This window comes from Nicotiana tomentosiformis, chromosome 2 (genome assembly GCF_000390325.3).
Source record: "Nicotiana tomentosiformis chromosome 2, ASM39032v3, whole genome shotgun sequence".
In the NCBI taxonomy this organism is placed as follows: Eukaryota; Viridiplantae; Streptophyta; class Magnoliopsida; order Solanales; family Solanaceae; genus Nicotiana; species Nicotiana tomentosiformis.
The window spans coordinates 63,193,708-63,215,697 of record NC_090813.1 but is presented as its reverse complement, the minus strand read 5'-3'; the positions used below and the strand labels follow the sequence as shown (position 1 = coordinate 63,215,697).

At 39.5% G+C, this 21,990-nt stretch overlaps 1 protein-coding gene across 1 annotated transcript; it reads right to left on the bottom strand.

Moving 5' to 3' along the window:
- Window positions 1-16,380: 16,380 nt before the first annotated feature.
- On the bottom strand, window positions 16,381-17,724 carry LOC138904936 (uncharacterized). The gene is made up of 3 exons (XM_070193431.1): window positions 17,629-17,724; window positions 16,834-17,475; window positions 16,381-16,746 (listed from the first exon to the last, which is right to left on the bottom strand). The coding sequence occupies exons 1-3, from the start codon at window positions 17,722-17,724 to the stop codon at window positions 16,381-16,383; spliced, it is 1,104 nt and encodes a 367-aa protein (XP_070049532.1).
- Window positions 17,725-21,990: the final 4,266 nt, after the last annotated feature.

The window sequence follows — 21,990 nt, the reverse complement described above, 5'->3', positions numbered from 1 at the left end:
AGATATGAAAAAGATTGGATTTTTACAACAGATGTGAGGATTTGGCTTGGTGGGCGTCGATGAAATTATCAAGAAGATGGATTTTTTGGAGAAGTAAAAAAAGATTGGTTTTTTGGGACAGAATTGAGGATTTGACTTACTGGGTAGGGATGAAATTGTCAAGAAAGAAGATGGAACTGAAGTTTGTGCATGTTTAGTTAAGAGGGAAAAATGATTGGAGTATTGTTTTGAGGGAAAAGCAGAGAATTTTTTACTTGTTAAAAGTAGATGTATCCAGAGTCTGAAAATTTAGTGTAGATTTTTCTACTGATGTTAGTACAATGCTGGATTTCTTATCTTAAAATATGCTGTACTTGGCATATTTTATTTTTTATTTTATTTTTATTTTTTTACTTGGCTTATTACTAGCTACTGAGTTTTTATTAATAAAAGTTTACCTTTACTGATCAATAAAAAAACACAGAAAAATAACCTAAAGCACATAAAGAACAAATTACAAAACAGAGCAAAGAACCAACTAGAAAACACAAACGAAATAAGTTTTTTTTGTTTTTTCATTTTTTTATTTTTTTTTTTTTTTTTCTTGACTTATTACTAGCTATTGAGTTTTTATTAATAAAAGTTTACCTTTACTGCTAAATAAAAAAAAAACACAGAAAGATAACCTAAAGCACATAAAAAACAGATCACAAAACAGAGCAAAGAACCAACTACGAACAAAGTGCAAAACATGCAACACCTATGGAAAGCACGACATAATCTTGAAACGAAAAGAACGAGACAGAATACTATGGACAGTTAATATGAATCACAGAAACCACAAAAAGAAGGAACTAAACACCACAGTAAGAACAGGAAAACACGAACAAACGCAAAAAACGAACAAGAAAAACCAAAGAAAGAACGAACTAAAAGATTAACAAGCAACATCTATGGAAAGAACATGAAAGCACACAACGTCTAAGCCACAAGAAGAGGGGGAAAATAGAAAGCAGAGAAAGAACGAAACAAAACCCACATAAAGAACGAAAACATAGACGAACATAGTGAAAAAACATGAAACAACTATGGAAAACACATAAAAAAGACAAAAAACTTGAAACAGAAATAAAAACTTATACTGTGACATACTAGTAAAGATTAAAGAGAAGTTCAAGCTTAGTCTTAAGATGAGAAAGAAACCTGTGCTTGCCGTTGCTGCTACGAGCCCTGCACTCTGCTGCAGGTGGCTGCTCTAATGGCAGTCCCTTAGATGATTCCCAACCAAATCTGCTGAGTATGGGACGAAAGTTGAACCTTTTCCACATCTGAACATTGGTCGGCTTTGGGTCATTTACCGCCCGCTTCAGAAACTCTTTCCGCAGTTTAGACTTGTTCGGGAAAACTTTGGTGATTTTGGTACCTGGCTTCGCAACAGAACGTAAATACAAAGCCTCTCCTTTTTCAGTATAAACATCCCATTCTTCTTCACTGTGAACTTTGCTCTCGAACACACCTTTCAAGCAACAAGAATAAGCGGCCATCGTTGTCCGTCTAACATGCGGCAAAGGCACGAAAGAAGAGTTATTTATAGGCGTAATTAACTATAGGGTAAGTTATAGCGAAAATGACTCTCTAACTTTTGCGTAGGTTAAAAGTGTCTTGAATATATTCTTGGTCCATATTAAATATTTACAATTTGTGGTTGTTGCATTAACGAGAACAATAAATAAATATTAAAAAAAAGAATTTAACATGAACTCGCATTTATATGTGCGATTTGTCCTATTTTTGATCCATTTCTGGAGATCGAGCAGCTTTTTGGGTGCAATGTTTTGCTACTCCCTCTTTTCTAATTTGTTTGATGCAGTTATGATTTTGAGAATTAAATGAGTTTTTTTACCATGATTTATTAATATTTTAAATTATTAATTATTGTAACTTATAATACTTTTATATAATTTCTAAATATGTAAATTTTATTTTAAAAATTAAAGATTATATGTCCAAATTCGCGGTAAAAATTGAGAAGTTTGAGTCTCAAAATTCAAACTGCAACAAACAAATTAGGGTAGAGGGAGGAACTCTTATATATTTCTGGTATGTATTGCAATTTTTAGTGTTGCGAAACTAGGGGTGTTCATAAAAATCCGAAAAATAGAACCAAACCAAACCGACTAAAAAAACCGATACTTTTTCGGTTTGGTTTGGTTTTGGTTTGGAATTTTAAAAACCTACCAAATTTGGTTTAGTTTTAGTTTTAATCAAAAAATAACCGAAAAATAACGAACCAAACTGAATATAGAAGTAGCTATTTAAAATTTATTATTATACCATATATATATATATACAAAGTTTCTAAAATTTTATGTTACATTTTAATAGTTTGCACTTTTAGTCTACTTCTTTGCTATTATAATAATCTAGTCATTTGCGTTTACATTCTAGTTTGATTAGTAGTTTTCTTTTGCTAAATACAAGAATTTATTTCATGTTAAAAATAATTTATTTTTAATTGAGTCCTAAAATTATTCATCACTATTTGATTCAATTATCATCAATATATCTTGGCAAAATGATAGATTTCTCAAAGATCAATTGGTTTAACAGTGTTATGTTGAAAATGTAGACGCCTGAATATGTGTTTGGTAGTGTATATCTCATATTTAAGAAAAAATCGATAAATAACCGAAAAAATTAAAAAATCGACAAAATCCGACATACGCCGAATCGATAAAAAATCAACTTAATTGGTTTGGTTCGGTTTCAATATTTAAAAAAAAAAAAAACTTACTTGGTTTATTTTTTTTTTTAGGGAAAAATCGATCCAAACCGAACCATGAACGCCCCTAGTTGTGACTTCTAGGTTTGACAGGATTTTCCTGGTATTTCTATTTAAATCTTTTTATAACTATTTTTCGTTAAATATAACAGTCACATTTTGTAAAATATTTGATGAAGACAAAAAATGCTCACTTTTCTGAAAAAATTAGAGGACTAAAATTGCTCAATAATAAATTTAAGGAATCATTTTGAACCTACTCCCAAATATTTGGGGCCATTTGTGTCATTTTCTCAGTAAATTACATTAGGTAAAATAGTCTTGTACTCAGATGCAGATACACCTAGGATATTTAAAAATATGACACGTTGTATACGATCGAAATAGATTTCGGTCTGTGTATGATTGATCGAGTTCGAAACATAATCGATCGAAGTAAGACTTCGAGGTGGGTTCCGAAGATGGTACAAACAAGCTTTGAGTCCGAGTGATCGATCAATGTCGAGCTCGATATTATTATCAAGCTCGAATCTAAATCGAACTATGATGCAAAGTAAAGTTGTCGACCTTATGGTCCAGAGACCGACCAACATTGACCCCGAATTAATTCAAGGGTCCGAGTCAGAATCGAGATCAAGCCAAGATCGAGAGCTCGAGGCAAGACCGAAAACTCGAGTCAATATCGAGCTTATAGACAGGAGCTGTTGCAATCCCACTAGAAGAGAGAATCTTGGCAGGAATTGTGAAAAAGCTGATTTATCATGGATCTCCCACTACGTATTTTTAATTATATCTAAAGTAAAATCCCTCTGCTATAAAGGGGATGGTTATCATTTCTGTAGGGGGCAAGTTTTTACTAACATTGTAATTGAAGCACCATTCTCCTATAGTAAAGAGTTGTTCTTTCAAGTTTCGTAATTTGATTCCACTTGTTTAGTCCTAAAATTCATCTTCTTTATAACCTTATCTATTTTTGCATTCTTTGCAATCCATACTTGATATTCCTATTTATCCTTACGATTTGTATTAAGTTACACCATATATCCTTAGAACTGCGTACAAATTCAACTCTATCCGTTTTTTGGGTAAACAGCTTGGCATACACCGTGGGGCTAAGGATAACAGTGGTTATCTGATACGAATCTGCAAAAATACACCGTTGCGTTTTGCGCTTGTTTCCGAAAATATCTTGGATTTCGAATTAGCAACGACTAACTACCAGTCAAATGGCCACACCAATCGACAACGAAGCCGGTTTTCAAGATGAGAACAATAACTTGATGCCCAGTACCGAAAGACCACTTGTCAACGCCGTTGGAGCCCGAATCGGAGCGCCGATAGATATCAATTCGCATGTGGCCATTGAGGCGAACCTACATTCTGAACCCGAAAATAGCATTCATGGTGGCACTCGGTCTGCAGCTCGAGATACCTATAATGTCGAGGAAAACAGTGTCAGCTTGCATATGATTTTCGAAATATTGCAAGCTCAACAGGCAGCAATAGCCCAATTGCAGAGCCAAACCCAGCTACAAAGCCGGTCGGAGCCCAATCCACCTCGAGAAATCACCCACAGAACAGAGCCAGCCATAGTGAAATTAAATGAGCAAGAATCGGGGACTACTCCCGAAATTGCTAAATTGTTCGAGGAACTCACAAAGCGAGTCGAAGCCAATGATAAAAAAGTAGAAACATATAACTCCAAGGTCGATCAGATCCCGGGAGCTCCACCAATGATAAAAGGGTTGGATTCAAAATAATTTGTGCAAAAACCTTTTCCCTCAAATGCAGCCCCAAAACCAATCCCCAAAATATTTCGTATGCCCGAAATTCTCAAATATAACGGAACGACCGATCCCAACGAGCACGTCACTTCTTACACATGTGTCATCAAGGTCAATGATTTAGAAGACGATGAAATCAAATCTGTGTTGTTAAAAAAATTCGGAGAGACCCACTCGAAGGGAGCAATGATTTGGTATCACAACCTACCACCAAATTTCATCGACTCGTTTGCCACGTTAGCAGATTCTTTTGTGAAAGCACATGCCGGCGCCATAAAAGTCACAACATGGAAATCGGACCTCTTCAAGGTAAGACAAAAGGATAACGAGATGCTGAGGGAGTTCGTATCTCGTTTTTAAATGAAACGAATGGATCTGCCACCAGTCACAAATGATTGGGTTGTTCAGGCTTTCACTCAATGTTTGAACGAACGAAGTTCGATGGCTTGACGGCGTTAAAGCATAACCTGATCGAATACCCAGCCATCACGTGGGCTGACGTGCACAATCGATACCAATCAAAAATTAGGGTCGAAGATGACCAATTGGGGTCTGAACCCGCTGTTCGAAGTGATATTAATCGAGAACAAGGTCTGATCGGGGATCGATACCGACCGTACAATAGAAACCACAGAGTCAGTGAATCGAGACATAACCCCGGGAAAAATAACAAAAGAAGTGATCGAGGTCAAGGGTCCCAGGGACTGATAAACAGTAGGTTCGATAGGCCTGCCGGATCTAAGGAAGCGCCTCGGTTATCGAAATATAATTTCAGCATTGATGCATCTGCATCGGGTCGGCTATCAGACGTATCAAAGACACTAAATGGCCTTGACCCATGCAGATCGATCCTGCCCAGAGGAATCCCAATCAAATGTGTGAATATCTTGGCACCCATGGCCACAGAACGGAAGATTGCAGGCAACTAAGAGAGGAAGTAGCCCGGTTATTCAACAAAAGGCACCTTCGAGAATTTTTAAGCGATAGGGCGAAGAACCATTTTAAAAATAGGGATTTCGGCAAGCAAAACGAACAAGAAGAACCACAGCACATCATTCACATGATCATCGGCGGCGCCGATACCCCTCAGGGACTGGTGTTTAAACGCACTAAGACATCGATTGTGAGAGAAAAGCGATCTCGAACTCAAGATTACACACCCATAAGAACTTTGTCCTTCAATGATGAATATGCAGAAGGAGTCATACAAACTCATAACAATGCACTAGTAATATCCGTACTCATGCATAAAACTAAAGTTAAGCGTGTGTTGATTGATCCAGGTAGCTCGGCCAACATCATCAGATTGAAGGTCGTAGAACAGCTCGGCCTGCAGGACCAGATCGTACCTGCAACCCTAGTTCTAAATGGATTCAATATGGAATGTGAAACCACCAAAGGCGAGATAATTCTACCGATAAACGTGGCCAGAACCATCCAAAAAATGAAGTTCCACGTGATCGAAGGCGACATGAGATACAACGCCCTTTTCGGAAGGCCATGGATCCACAATATGAGAGCTGTACCTTCGACCCTACACTAGGTCCTTAAATTCCCAACATCGAGAGGAGTCAAAATAGTGTACAGAGAACAACCAGCCTCAAGAGAAATGTTCGCCGTCGAGGAAGCGAAACCAATATCCATACTTTCAATGTCACCTCATATGTGTATTAACCACTTACCCGCTTCATAATATTTTGCACAAGCCCGAACTATCAGGCCGATTGGCCAAATGGGCCATCAAACTCAGTGGGGACGATATCGAATATCAATCCCGTACGGACATCAAGTCTCATATTTTAGCAGACTTCATGGCCGATTTCACGCCAACCCTCGTACCCAAAGTCGAAAAAGAACTCTTGTTGAAACTGGGTACGTCATCGGGGGCATGGACCCTTTTTATGGACGGGGCTTCGAACGTGAAGGGGTCCGGGCTAGGCATAGTTTTAAAGCCACTCACGGGTAACACTATTAGGCAATCTATCAAAACTACCTGGTTGATGTTTACCCGAAAAATGGACAGAATTGAATTTGTACGCGGTTCTAAGGATATGTGGTGTAGCTTAATACAAATCGTAAGGATAAATAGAAATATCAAGTATGGATTGCAAAGAATGTAAAAATAGACAAAGTTGTAAAGAAGATGAATTTTAGTAGTAAACAAGTGGAATCAAATTAAGAAGCATGAAAGAACAACTCTTCACTATAGGAGAATATGGTGCTTGAATTACAATGTTAGCAAAATCTTGCCCCTACAGAAATGATAACCATCCCCTTTATAGTAGAGGGATCTTACTTTAGATATAATTAAAAATACATAGTGGGAGACCCATGATAAATCAGTTTTTCCACAATTTCTGCCAAGATTCTCTCTTCTAGTGGGATTGCAACGGCTCCTATCTATAAGCTCGATATTGACTCGAGTTTTCAGTCTTGCCTCGAGCTCTCGATATTGGCTTGAGCTCGATTCTGACTCGGGCCTTTGAATTGATTTGGGGTCAATATTGGTCGGTCTCTGGACCATAAGCTCGACAACTTTACTTTGAATCATAGTTCGATTTGGATTCGAGTTGATAATAATATCGAGCTCGACATTGATCGGTCACTCGGACTTGAATCTTGTTTGTACCATCTTCGGAACTCACCTTGAAGTCTTACTTTGATCGATTATGTTTCGAACTCGATCAATCGTACGAAGGCTGAAATCTATTTTGACTGTATACAGATAGTCCCCTCATTTCTCAGGAAGAATGTGGTGAGAAACGATATGATTTTTCAACAGCTCGATCGGATTATAAGCTGACGCTTACATTGGGGTCGACCATGACGCACGTGATAGATGTCCCGTCGATGTAGTCTTTCAAGGTATTTAATTCATGTCAGACGGTGGTAGGCCACCGCTAATACTGAACCGCCATTGCTTAAACCTATAAATAACCCTTTCTTTTATCATTTATCACTTTTACATCTTCAATCCTCCAAATTTTCCAATTTCTTTTTCGTATTCTCTGAGCTTATTCGAAAATCTGTGATTTCTCTTTGCAAAATTCTTCTTCTAAATTACCAAATCTTTGTCACCTTCTTTAAATCCAAAATGGTGAAGACATCCAAAACTGTCCCCCAAAAAGAAAAAGCTTCTTCTTCCCAATTCGCCGCCGATAAAACACCGGTGGATCCTCGTCCTGAGGAGTGCATTCCGGTGGCGTGTGTTCTTACCTCCGATTTCAAACTTGATAAAGGTTCGCCGGTTCCTGGACGATGTGAGCCCGCATTGAGATATATTTGTTTGATAACCCGGGAGCACATCGAGCGGATAAAAAAAGATTGTAACTGGGAGAACAAAGAGGTAGTAGTGTCGTCTCCTGAAGAGGATATTACTACTCACGTGAGAGGGTTTTTAAGCGTGTATACTTATCTTTTCACGTTAGGTCCCCTCGACCCTGTTATCATAGATTTTTGCCATAAACACTTAATAACCCTAGGCCAGATACATCTTTCCTTTTGGCGGATTGTTATTTTATCCGATATTTTGTGAGTAAAATTGAGGGGATGCCTTTCACCCTCGATCATCTTGTCCGATTATATCGTCCTCGCCTTTTTCGAGGAGGGTTAGTAAAACTCCAACGTCGAGCTGCCAAGGCTTTGTTCTCGAGTATAGACGAGGATAAGGATCGAGGCTGGATGGGCCGGTTCATTCGAGTGAGGACTTCGGACCTGATCCCAACCGAAAAGATGCCTTTTCCCGAGGAGTGAAACATGAAGCGTAAGTTTAATTCTGCGATTATCTTTTATTATGTTGTTCTTTCATTCCTTTTCTCACCAATATTCCCCTTTTGTGATGCAGCGGTTCCCTGGATTCCCAACGCAGTGCCAGATCTCAAGAACTGGGTACGTGATCTGGTTTCGACCTCCTCATATGCCGAGTGCTCATGGCGCGACTTGTCAAAGGGCCGATGGGAGGCCAAAAAGCACGATGAGCACCTCTCTCGTATCTTTTGGTAATTCGAATAAGATGTTTTTCACATACTTCAGTAAAAGTTTTCGTATGCAGGTGTGGGCAAGGATGCGGTTTTGATGCCCTTTTCTGTCGAGGATGAGGCTTTGGCCTCTTTCCCAAAGCCGGTGAAAAATAATAAGAGGAAAAGAGTCCCCGTCCTCGAAGATCAAAAATCGAAGAGGAGGACGACTCGCAAGCCGAACAAGAATGCCATTCTTTTGACCGTAGAATCAGTTCTGCGTCTCAGGGATAAAGAAGAGGAAGAAGAAGAGAATGATGGGTCTGCTTTGGCGGCCCAAACAAAGAAGACCACCAACGCTCCACAGGCAACTGGATCGATGATGGTTCATCAGGCTCAGCCTTGAACTGAGGATATATCGGAGAGAGATTCGGGCAGAGTCCCCGAGTTGCTGGAGATCGAAGATGTTTCCCATCGAAGCCGACGGATGGGGGATATCTCTGAAGATGATCTTCCTAAATCTTTTCGAACCGAAGAGAATACCCCAGATAACTCATTTGGGGCAGTAGCAATCAAAGGCTCGCCCACATTCCCTGCTTTTTTCGCAGGGGCAATTCGGGAAGCCCAAGCTTTGGGGGCTCTCGAATTAGATAGGCCTCATGATGGAGAGGATCCTTTTCATGACCTGTTTATCGACGTCGAAGACACTGCCGGTACTAGTGAGGCATCAGATCTTTTTCACGGAGTGAAGCAGGCTTTGAATCAGGTAGGCCTTAAATCATATGGCGTTACCTTTAAGTTTGCTTTTCTTTTCTGACTTCGTTTCTTCTTTCCTTGCAGGCTGCGGCAGTTCATCGAGAATCATGTTCTCGGTCCCGAATCGAACTGCGTCGATACGAGGCCGAGCTTCAACGGGTGACAGAGGAGAGGAACTCCTTAAAGCTCCTTTTGGGCCAAAGGGGAGAGGAAATAAAAGACCTCCAAGCTGCGTTAGCCAGGGCTCACCAAGATCAGATCGATCTATCTGAGCAGGTAATAATGCTTTTAAAAGCCTATGGGCTTGATACCGGAACGATGGCTAATCTTTCGGTCTCACAGCTACAACAGAAAATCGAGATGATTGGAAAACTCTGTGAAGAAGTCGATGTGATAAGAGCGGAGTCTTTGAAGTGGAAAGAAGGAATGGACCGCTTTGCTGCAGAGAAAGAAACTGCTCGAGCCCAGTTGTCATCAGCCGAAAACCAACTTCAAAAAATAAAGGAAAAAATCTCGGTCCAAGCAAGAAGAATAGAGGAGCTCGAGGCTCGGTTGGCCTCTGTATAGACAAGGCCGAATCTGACGCCGAAAAGGAAAAGGCCGATGCGAACGCACTCGTGGCCGTCTATCGGTAACAAACTCTTTTTTTCTGCGTTTTCTGTCTTTTTTTTTTGTAGGTCAAACGAGAAAGACAACTTTTGTTTAACGAGATAATCCATGTATGAAGAAGATAATCTTATAGTGTGAGGGGATGGGTATTCATCCCCGCCCGAATATTGGAGAGATTACTCTCATGGCCCAATTATCGGAGAGATTAATCTTAATGTGGCTCGACTATCGGAGAGATTACTCTCAATGTGGCACGACTATCAGAGAGATTACTCTCAATGTGGCTTGATTATCGGAGAGATTACTCTCAATGTGCCCCAACTATCGGAGAGATTACTCTCAATGTGGCTTGACTATAGGAGAGATTACTCTCAATGTGCCCCGACTATCGGAGAGATTACTCTCAATGTGCCCCGACTATCGAAGAGATTACTTTCAATGTGCCTCGACTATCGGATAGATTACTCTCAAGAGAATTATATGTCCACCTTAAGATTGGAAAATATAGTTTCCTTTTAAGAACAAACATACAAAGAGACCAACTTAAGGTGCAAAGGGACTTATATGTCCACCTTAAGATTGGAAAGTTGTAGTTTCCTTTTAAGGAAAAACACAAGAAGAGGCCAACTTAAGGTGCAAAGGGACTTATATGTCCACCTTAAGATTGGAAAGTTATAATTTTCTTTTAAGGACAAACCCACGAAGAGGCCAACTTAAGATGCAAAGGGACTTATATGTCCACCTTAAGATTCGAGAGTTATAGTTTCCTTTTAAACCCACAAAGAGGCCAACTTAAGGTGCAAAGGGACTTATATGTCCACCTTAAGATTGGAAACTTATAAAGCTTCAACTCGAAGACTTCGTGGACTTGACAACATTGACTTGAATATTTGGAAACTTTGAAGATTTGACGGACTTTGCAGACTTCAACTTGAAGAGTGGCGAACGTGAAGACTTCAACTTGAAGAGTGGCGAACGTGAAGACTTCAACTTGAAGACCGACAAACTTTGAAGATTTCAACTTTGAGACTTCAACTTGAAGACTGACGGACTTGAAGACTTCAACTTGGAGACTTGGAGGGTTTAAACATTTCAACTTGAAGAGCAACAAACTTGAAGACCGGAGGACTTAAAGATTTGGTGAACATGAGGACATAGTAAATCGCTGAATTCCAGTGCAAATACTTGGTAGCCTCCTAAAAGACTATAATCGCCCTATTGGAGACACTGGTTTATCATGAAGGCTTGCCCCCATCTAAGTCATATGAGATCCAAGGTTCAAAAGAAGATTGAAATTTCAGCCTGATTTTCAAGTGTTGTTTGAATGAATTACTTCGATCATACTTCATTTGGACAACGGCTAGGGCAATATATATCTTTTGAACTTATGCGACTGAACTCAAAATGAAACTCTAAGTTGCCTACGTACCTCGGTGAAAAGGATCAAGTCATACTGTAGTTCAGAATGGGTGATTTTTTTTATGTCCTAACTTTTGCCTAGGATGCCCCTTTCGAGGTATTCAACCTAGCAGACTTTATTTTTTTTATGTCCTAACTTTTGCCTAGGCCGCCTCTTTCGAGGTTTTCAACCTAGCGGACCCTTTTTTTTGTGGTGGGTCGTACACAGTTTAGACTCATACGGACCAGGAGTGTAGGAACATGCAGTTTAGGCTCATGCGTCAAGGAGAGTTGCAACTTCAAGGATAATACTTCTTCAAAAACTTGCCATTGATAGGGCCGATTCTCATGCCATCTGCATCAACTAGCTTGTAAGCCCCACTTGAGTAAGATTCTCGTACGACGTATGGCCCATCCCATTTTGAAGTGAACTTCACTACAAGTTATGGGAAGTAATTATGGGTCTTCGTACGGCAAGGACTTGATCCCCTACTTGAAAGGATCTCGGGCGAACTCTTTTATTGAATGCGCGAGACAATCGAGCTTGATAACATTCAAGACTCTGTTGAGCTTCCAACCTCTTCTCATCAAGAGCCTCCAACTCTGCTAATTGAAGTCAAGCATTTTCTTCATCAGTGATCCCTTCTTGAATAGCCTGTCGTAATGAAGGTATTTGACGCTCGAGTGGCAAGACGGCTTCGACTCCATAAATGAGTGAATAAGAAGTCGCTTGGCGTGCGGTGAGTCATCCTATATGCCCATAGAGCTTCTTCCATATGGTCATTCCAGTCTCGTTTGGATTTGGAGACGACTTTCTTTAACAAGTTTCATAGAATTTTGTTGAATGCCTCAGCTAGACCATTGGCGGCAGCATTGTACATCGAAGAGTTACGTTGCTTGAAGCCAAAGAGATCACAAATCTTGTTCATCAACCTATTATTGAATGGCTTTCCATTATCCGTTATTATGTAACGATGAATGCCAAAGCGATAGATTATGTTTACTCGGATGAAACTTGTAACATTTTCCTTCTTTACCTCCTTAAGAGCAACAACTTCAGCCCATTTTGAGAAGTAATCAGTTGCATCAAAGATGTATAGGTACCCACTAGAGGACTTTGGTAGTGGACCAACAACATCCAATCCCCAAGCGTCAAACGTCCAGGATGCCACAGTCGGGTGCAACACTTCAGGAGGTTGATGAATAAAATTCGCATGGAATTGACAAGCCTTGCATCTTTGAGCGTAGTCCAAGTAATCTTTTGCCATAGTTGGTCAATAATATCCTATCCTTTTTATATGGAAGTAGAGCTTTGGTCCAGACTGATGTGACCCACATACCCCAAAATGTGCCTCTTGCAAAGCTTGGAGTGCTTCTTCTTCCCCTAAGCATCGCAAGATTACTCCCTCGAATGACCTTCTGTATAGAGTATCTTTGTAGTAAAGGTAGCGAGGTGCACGACGATTTCAAGCCCAAGTATTAGTGCTTGATACTCAGCAAAGTTGTCAGAGCAGAGTTGCATCAACGTAAAAGAGTAGGGCAGAACTTCACCTTGAGAAGTGATAAATACTACACCAGCACCACCTCCTCCGCGATGTGCAGCACCATCAAAGTACATCTTCCATGGAGGTTAAACTTCAATGACCATTGCGTCCTCATCATGTAGTTCATCAGTTAACTCCCAATCATCAGGTATAGGGTGATCTGCTAAGAAGCCCACTAACGCTTGTCTTTTATGGCCTTTTGAGGGATGTACACGATTTCAAATTGTTGAAACTGGAGGTACCACCTTGCTAGTCAATCACTAAGGGCAGGTTTTGACATCACGAACTTGATGGGATTTGCTCTAGAAACCAAACGAACGACATAAGCTTGAAAGTAGTGCTTCAACTTTTGGATTGAGAAGACTAGCGCCAAACATAATTTTTCAATTGGCGAATAATGCAGCTCATTTGGTGTCATCATCCTGCTCAAGTAGTAAAGGAATTTTTCTTTCCCCTCACTATTTTCTTAGGCCAACAGCGCTCCAACAGACCTTTCATGTGCTGAAGTATATAGTATCAACGGCTTTCCAAGTATAGGGGCTGCTAAAATCGGAGGCTTCATAAAGTAGAATTTAATGCTCTCAAAGGCATTGCTAAACGCTTGGTCCCATTTGAAAGGGACACCTTTCTTCATAAGGCGACTGAATGGTTGGCACCTCCCAACTAGGTTTTAGATGAATCTGCTAAGGTACACTAACTTTCCTTGCAGACTTTTCAATTCGTGAATATCCCTAGGTTCAGGCATTTTCAAGATTGCATCTACTTTGGCTTGATCAATTTCAATCCTTCGATGCCGGACAATGAAACCAAGGAACTTTTCGGAATTAACTCCAAAGGCGCATTTCAATGGATTCATCCTAAGTTGGAACCTTCGGAGCAACTCAAACACCATTCTCAAGTCTTTCAAGTGGTCGCCTCTCTTTCTTGATTTTACCACTGAGTCGTCCACATAGCACTCAACATTTTTGTGTTGAAGGTCGTCAAAAATATTCTGCATAGCCCTTTGATAAGAAGCACCAGCGTTCTTCAAGCCAAAAGGCATTATTACCCTATAGCAATAAATACCCTTGGGGTGCGGAATGCCGTAAGCTCTTCATCTTTTGGTGCCATGCGAATTTGGTTATAGCCTGACGAACCATCCATAAATGACATTGCCTTATACCGATAGTAGCATCGATCATCAGCTATGGAATAGGAAGCAGGAATTTATCTTTGGGACACGCATTGTTGAGATCCCTGAAGTCGATGCACACTCGAATCTGGCCATTCTTCTTCCTTACAGGGACAATACTTGAAACCCATGTTGGGTATTTAACTTCATGAATAAAGCCATCTTCGATGAGTTTGTTAACTTCGGTTTCAATCAAGGGAACCAAGTCCGGCCTAAAGCGCCTTTGGGCTTGTTTAATAGGGCGAGCACCATTCTTGATGGCAAGGTGATGGACTGCTACTTTCGGGTCCAAGCCAGGCATCTCTTTGTAGCTCCAAGCAAAGACATCCCTGAACTCCTTGAGTAACTCAATATAAGTGCTTTCTTCATCCACTTCTAGTAAAGCACTTAGGTAGGTGGGTCTTGGTTCTTCATCGGTGCCAAGGTTAGCTTCTTTTAAGGCATCAACTGTGGTCTTCACTCCTTCTTCAAGTTCAGGTGGAGCATCTTTCGCATCTTTATCTTCTTGAGGGTCCCCATCATTGAAGGATATATGATAACACGGTGAAACATTGTCCAATTTCTCGTCATCCTCCATTAGAGATAAAATGCCATGCTCGCCTTGTGCAGTAACATGATACGAAGAACCCATAATTTCTTCATCTTCATCACGTTCTTTAGTGTAGACCACAGTGTATGGCTTCATCTTCAGTACCTCATCAAATGAAACCATGACTTTTGTTTTTTGCTTCATTCTAGAAGGAACCAAACTTTGGAAATCTTTAGAGATCTTCTGAATTTTGGGCAAAGCAACTGTTTTTGTATTTCGATAATTTCTCTGGAACTTATTACCCTTCTTTAATGGACCCAATCTCTCAAATACAGAAGTTCTCACAGTTGATTTTCCAAGTCGATCAAAGACAGAAGGCCTGTTAGAAGCGACAGATTCATCTTCTACAGTGATATAATTGCTGCTCGCCCTTCTTATAGAGATGCGCACTGGTGACAGTTGCTTGTATACCAAACCTTCACGTGGTTGCCTCATCGCATCTTCTGATGGGAGCTTCCCTAACTTTGACGGTTTATTGGGATTGTATCCAGCTTTTGCAAATAGCCTGTAAGCATTAGGATCAAAACCTTCATCTGTTCGCTTTGTAGGGAGTGCCATATTCTGCAAACGATTTTGGGATACAAACCCTGCAAGTGGCTTTGAGGACAACTTTATTGCCTCAATTCATTTTACCGGAAGAGTTAACTCCTTTAGCATGTTAGTTTGGAGATTAGATGATTCGCCTTCATCTTTCTTTCTTTTAGGGACATATTGGAGTGCAGGACTTACTTTCTTGCCATAAGACGCAATATCCCCTCTATGAGATTTATTCGTGTTGGGTTGTACCTCCTCAGTTATAGCTTTGGCTCTACCAGCAATCACCTCAGCTCTTTTAGTTGTGGGCTCGTCATTCTTGCTTTTCATGCTATCATCAGCTTTTAGCTCCTTCACAATGCGGTTCTTCAAGTAAAACTTTGCATCGGCGAAGTGTGACTCAGCCTCGATGAATGGCTCATCATCAGCAACTATCTTCTTCTCGACTTCACCCTCGTAGTACTTCAAACATTGATAGTAGGTAGATGGAACCACTTTATTCTCATGTATCCAAGGCCTTCCAAGCAAGACGATTTATGAAGTCTTTGCATCGATCACATGCAGCCATGCACTTGATTGCATATCTTCAATGGTGATTCCCAACCTGATCGCACCTATGGCTCTTTGCCCCCCTTAGTTGAATCCTTGGATCATCACATGACTTTCTGAGAGTTCGTTCATGGGAATACCAAGTTCTTTCACAGTGCGAATTGGAAAAATGTTCACTGAGGATCCTCCATCAACCAAAATTCAATTTACCCTTTCATCACACATATAGCAAACCAGGTACAATGGGCGGTTATGAAGAGTGTCACCTAGCAGAAGATCGTCATTTGTGAACGTGACTTTTTTCTCACAAGCATTAACTTCTTAAGGATTGGACTCGATGAGCTTTTCCGAAGATGGTACCAATGGTAGGTCATCACTCTTTTCTTCCCCTTCGTCAGCATGGCAACATGAGGCATTAATACCCCCATGGGAAATCTTCGTGCGGAACCAACTTGGTAAAAACTCCTCCAAGGTCACTGGATGTCGTGACTTTTGAGGGTGGTGCACCTCCACTTTTGCTTTCTTTAAGTGCTTAACTGGATTCCATCTCCTTGGTCTTTTTACCATTATTTTCCTTGTTGGTTGTTCTACTGATTCTTTTCATGGGCTCCTTCTGTGGTGCCTATGAAGAGTCACTAGCATCCAACCTTCATCATCCTAGAGTTGATCGTCTTCAACTTTGTTGTTCTCCAGTAATTCTTCATCTTTACTTTCTTTAAAACTACATAATTAATCTGGATTGAATGAGCCAAATGTGATAGAGACTTGGTTTGCGCTTGCTTTCTCATCTTCAAGCACGATCTTCTTTTCACGATCCAAGTCCATAACTTTTTCCTTGAAGACAAAGCACTTCTCTAGAGGGTGGCTCACAACTCGATGATATTTGTAGTAATTTTGGTCATCAGTTTTCCCAGCTTCATTTGGCCGCTTCATCTCTGGAAGCTCAATGAGATTTAACTCGAGGAGTTCTTCAAAAATTGCTGGCACATCAGAATCTAGAAATGAGTACTCCTTCTCTTGTATTTCTTTTAGAGTCAACTTCCCACTTAGTTTATCTTGAAAAGAAGTGGATTTTGTACTCTGCTTCTTGTTCACCTTTGTTGTGAACTTCACAGGTGATGCATTGACATTTATAGCTTCTTTGTTTTCAAACTTCGGTACGAACTTGCCCTACTTCTTGACTTCTTGCTTGTCGTTCCCTTTGCGAGGCTCATAGATAGGCAACCTTTCGTTTCCAGTGGAGGCCATGCTTAACTCCATGTCATGGGCACGAGTCGCAAGTTCTTCAAATGTGCTTAGCTTGATACCTTGCAGGATATAGCGGAGTCCCCAATGCATGCCTTGGATGCACATCTCCATGCCAGAAGCTTCACTAAGCCTCTCTTTGTAGTTGAGGCTTGTATTCCTCCAATGATTGATAAAGTCGATAACTGGTTCACCTTTTCGTTGACGAGTATTTGTAAGTTCTATCATACTCATAGTACGTCTCATGCTATAAAAGCGATTGAGGAACTCTTGCTCTAGTTGATCCCAGCTATCTATAGATCCATCCTCGAGGTATGTGTACCAGTCAAAAGCATTTCCTTTTAGCGAGCGGACAAACTGCTTGACGAGGTAATCTCCATACGTCCCAGCATTATTGCACGTCTCAACGAAGTGCGCCACATGTTGCTTTGGATTACCTTTACCATCAAACTGTTGAAACTTTAGAGGTTGATAGCCAGCAGATATCTTCAACATATCGACCCTTGCAGTGTATGGCTTTGCATATGTAAGGGAGGACTTAGCAGCAACTTCATACTTGTTCTTAATGGTTCCTTTAATCTACTCTTTCAATTGATCGATTGGAATTATCCCTTCAGATGAGACAGGGATAGCCTTAGCGGATGTTACTTGTCTTGGGGGAGAATCAATCTCTGGAACTTCTCAGAGCTTGCCTGGTGCATGGGTGGATTCTTATTCCATCAAGATTCCCACCCTGTTTGTTAGCTTGTTAATTCTAGCATCTTGATTTTGTATGCACTTGGTCAAGCCAGCGATTGTTTCCGTCAAGTTTGCCAACTGCTCCTCCATATATGAAGTGTTTGTTACCACGGCTTACATGATTGTCGTGGACGAGGGAGAGTAGCATGGATTGTCATACAGATTGATCCTCGATTGGCTCACGCTATGTGATGTAAGTGGGGAGGATCCATCACTTGAAGCATCATCATTTTCCTTCACAGCATAGTGCTTGGATCCGGAGAGGTCAAGCAGAGCAAGAGTTTTCTTGATCTTTTCAGCAACATCGCTTCCTCCTTCGGGTGCGCTTGTGGAAGATCTTGCTCCTTTAGAGGACGAAGATCCGAAAATAGGGGTTGATAGGGACGACACTTGGGGTGCTTGTTGTCCTAACGAGCTTGCTTTACTCCTCGTAACTGGTCCAAAGCTTCCAAAGGTAACATCGAGGATGCTTTCCACATCAGCATAAAACCTGAAATTAGCGGCCTTGGTGGAAGTTGAACTGGAATTGATTTTCTTTGAAACCATTTCAATGTTCTTGAACTTTGGTGATTGAAAAGTTGAGATGAGAGGTAGAGATTGTCCCACTGGGTATGCCAGAATTTGTAGACAATAAATTTGCATCAGGAAAATAATCGAGACTGAAAAATATTGCAACAATCATAGTATGATTTCAAGTAATTTGAGTGTACAATCTCTATGAATCCTCTGATTCTTCTTTTCAATAGTAAATAAATTTAAGGGCCTTCGAGCTTGATCTTGAATATGTAGTTGTTGCCATGAACGATGATCTTCTTCTTGAGCCTGAGCTTGATTGCTTGAACTTGAACTTGATTTGTTCTTCGTTCTTGAGCTGAACTTGATTTGTTCTTCGTTCTTGAGTTTGAACTTGATTGCTTGAACTTAAAACTTGTGGAGGAATTTGCAGTGTTTGATCCATGAGCTCTTTCTTACTTCTTGTTATAACTTCTGGTGTCTTTTATGAGTTATGAAGACCCCTATTTATAGTTGTGGGAGGTAAGAGTTATGATAAGAACAAACTCTTTCTGATCAATCAAATTGAAGCGTGACAAGGCCGCATTTGATTGGCCAGAACATGTCACTTGCACACGTGGCATGATTTTATTAGCATTTTAATGTGACTTATCATGCCTTGTCATTTTGACACGTGGCATGATCTTATTGGCTCTTCCGATTGACTTGGCGTACCATGTAATATGACACGTGGCACCGAATTGGGCCTCTAGGAAGATGACATCTTGGGCTTAATGAAGTGGGTTCATCACTTTAACTCAATTAAATGGGCTAACCCAATGGATTAAGACTTATTTATTTAATTTATATATATTGGACTTATATAATTAATTCAATTATATTAGCCCATAATATTTATTTGGACTAACATATCTTGAATTTAAAATATAGTCCAAGTAATTGTATTAGTTTAAATCCAATAAAATTTAAATGCTTACAGAGGCTGCTGGTTTGGCGGTGGAGATGGGGCTGTTTAGCGGAGCTTTTTGAGTTGAGGAAAGATGGTGAAGCTTTGATGGTTGATTTCTCGTGGAGAGGGAGGCTGTGCTATTGTATTTTTTTTTTCTCGTCTGTTTCTCTGCTCAAATGTGGGCAGCTTAATTGTGTGAGTGAGTGAAAAATATATAAGGGTGAGATGAATTACAAAACCCATATGCAGGTGAGTGGAAATTTCTTGGAAGTAATATTTCTCTCTTTCAAATGCAATAAAAGAAGAAATCCGTGAATGAAGTATTTTGAAAGCACGTGAGGCACGAAAATTAAATTGGTAATGCCATTGTGAGGAAATCTTTTGTAACTTAGCCATCTCTGATTGGTTCTTTTTTTTTTGTATTATTTTCTTTTCTTGATAATAAATAATTAAAATAAAGTCTACTCCTACTAAATCAAAAATAGTAAAGTACAATTACTACATACTCAATATTCATTTGTTGAAAGTATCTAATCTTAAAAATTGCACTAAACTAAATAAAACTATATTTTTTTGAGAACTTTTCTTTCTTTATAAATGAAGGTAAAACTTATACTGACAATGTGACTCTTTTTTTATCATTTTTAATTTTCTTAAGTAAAACATATAAAAAAAAAAAAGGTGAAACAAAAGCTAAAATATGTAGATTAAACTTAAAGAAAATTTACATACTAAAAAGTGGTTAAAAATTTAAGTATGGTAAAAAATTAGGTGCCCACACTAGTAAGAGTATTTTTTAAAAGATCAAGAGGTGGTACTGGTTCTTCTAGTAGTTTTACACATATTTTTGAAAGTTCACCTGAAAATTTAAATGTAGATTATGAGCAACTTCAAGAAGATTATGGTATAGATGATAATTTAGATAATATTCAATCACCTGATAATCTTGAAACACCACCACCTACACCTGGTACTGCTAGTCAAAATACTAGGGGTGACGGTCGTGGTAATACATGTAGGCCTCCCCTCCCTTTTAAGAAGAATCGAAGATTAAGAAGTAAGTATTGGCAATTTTTTGAAAGATTAGAAGAAGATAAAAATTATGTAAGATGTACTATTTGTAAGGAAGTTTATAAACATGAGACCAGAGGTAAGCAAGGGGGAACGGGTCAACTTCGTAGGCACATGGTAGATAACCACCCTATTGCATGGGATGTTGATGAAGAATCTGGCCAAAAAAAACTTAACCCGGGTACTGGCAGTTTAATGGGCAAATACGATATAGTAAAAGATCGGGAAGAATTAGCTAAAATGATTATTTTAGGTTGTTTACTTTTTAGTTTTGCTGCCTCACCGTATCTTGTTACTTATATTCAAAGAATTTATAACCCTTTATTTAAAGGTATTCCTAGAAGTACTTGTAGAGCTGATATCTTTAGACTTTTTGGACAATATCAGACATATATCCGTTATTTGTTCGCTAGTCTTTCTTGTAATGTTTCTCTTACTTCTAATATTGGTCATGTTGTTAATGGAAATAATTATTTGACTGTTACATGCCATTTGCCTAATTGGTGCTATTTTAAACCCTTCTATCAAAATGGCCACTTGTCGCCAATTAATCACTGCTTTATATGTATATATGGATATTGGACAAACTGAAACCCCTTATGTTGAAACTTGTATTTCTGATCTACACAAATATTTACAAACTTTATATAATTATTATGCTGACATTGTTGATGCTTCTTCTGCTATAGATGCAAATATTCCTTCAAGTTCGGTTTCTACATCTGCATCGGGTGCTTTGGAGGATAATGATGGCGTTGAAGATTATTTAATTTGGTCTACACTAGGATAGCATCAACAAACCAGTAGCAGGAATATTGATGAACTCCAATTCTACTTGCAAAGTCACCAGAGCCCCGCACAAAAGAATTGCTATCGGTGGGTTGGTGGAGGAGAAATTCAAATCAATTTCATGTTCTTCCGCCCATGGCTCGAGACGCGCTAAATGTGCCGATTTCAAGAGTTGCATCAGAGAGCGCATTTAGCCAAGCAAGGCAGCAACTAGGAGATACCTGTCATTCATTGGGTAGCAACGCTTTGGATGTCCTAGTGTGCTTCAGAGATTGGATAAGATCAGAACATCAAAATCAAGGGCATGAAGAGGTAGATGAAATGGAGGACTAGGAAATTGGAGATATAATAGTTTATGGTTCCGATTCAAGCAATACCGAAAACCAAGAACCTCATGTTGATATGGATGAACTTACAAAAATGATGCAAAGCATGTGATGTACTCTTTCTTATTTTTTATAATTGTTGTAAACTTTTAATTTGCAAGTTCAAAAATAAAAAAATCAAAATAGAACTTGTAAATTAATTTAAAGTATTATTTATTATTCAATGAAAATATGAAACGAAAGCTTTCGGAATTTGATCCTTATATATTGGTCTTATTAAATAATTTTTTGTAGCTACTTACTTTTAATTTTAAATTTCAAATTTAAAACTTTAAACTTTAAAAGTTTAATTTTATGTCTTAAAATACTTATTTCTTTAACTAAAGTTTGCAAACACTTAAGTATCAATTACATTGAATAAGGAAAATATAATACACTTAAAAAAAAATAACTCGACCCAGTCCGGACCCGATAAGCCCGAATCCGGACGGGCCCAATTTAACCCGGAAATTCTCAACCCGCTAGCAGCCCGATAAGCCCGCCCACTATCCAGCCCGCCCCAGTAACCGGACGTACTGTTTTTTTTTTTTCGTCTGGTTAACAGCTTTATTTATAATACTACAACCAAATTAAGCACAAAGCATGAAGAAGCAACAAAGATCCTTCGGCGCCCCATAAGTGATAGCCTCAATTCACAAGCAGGCATAG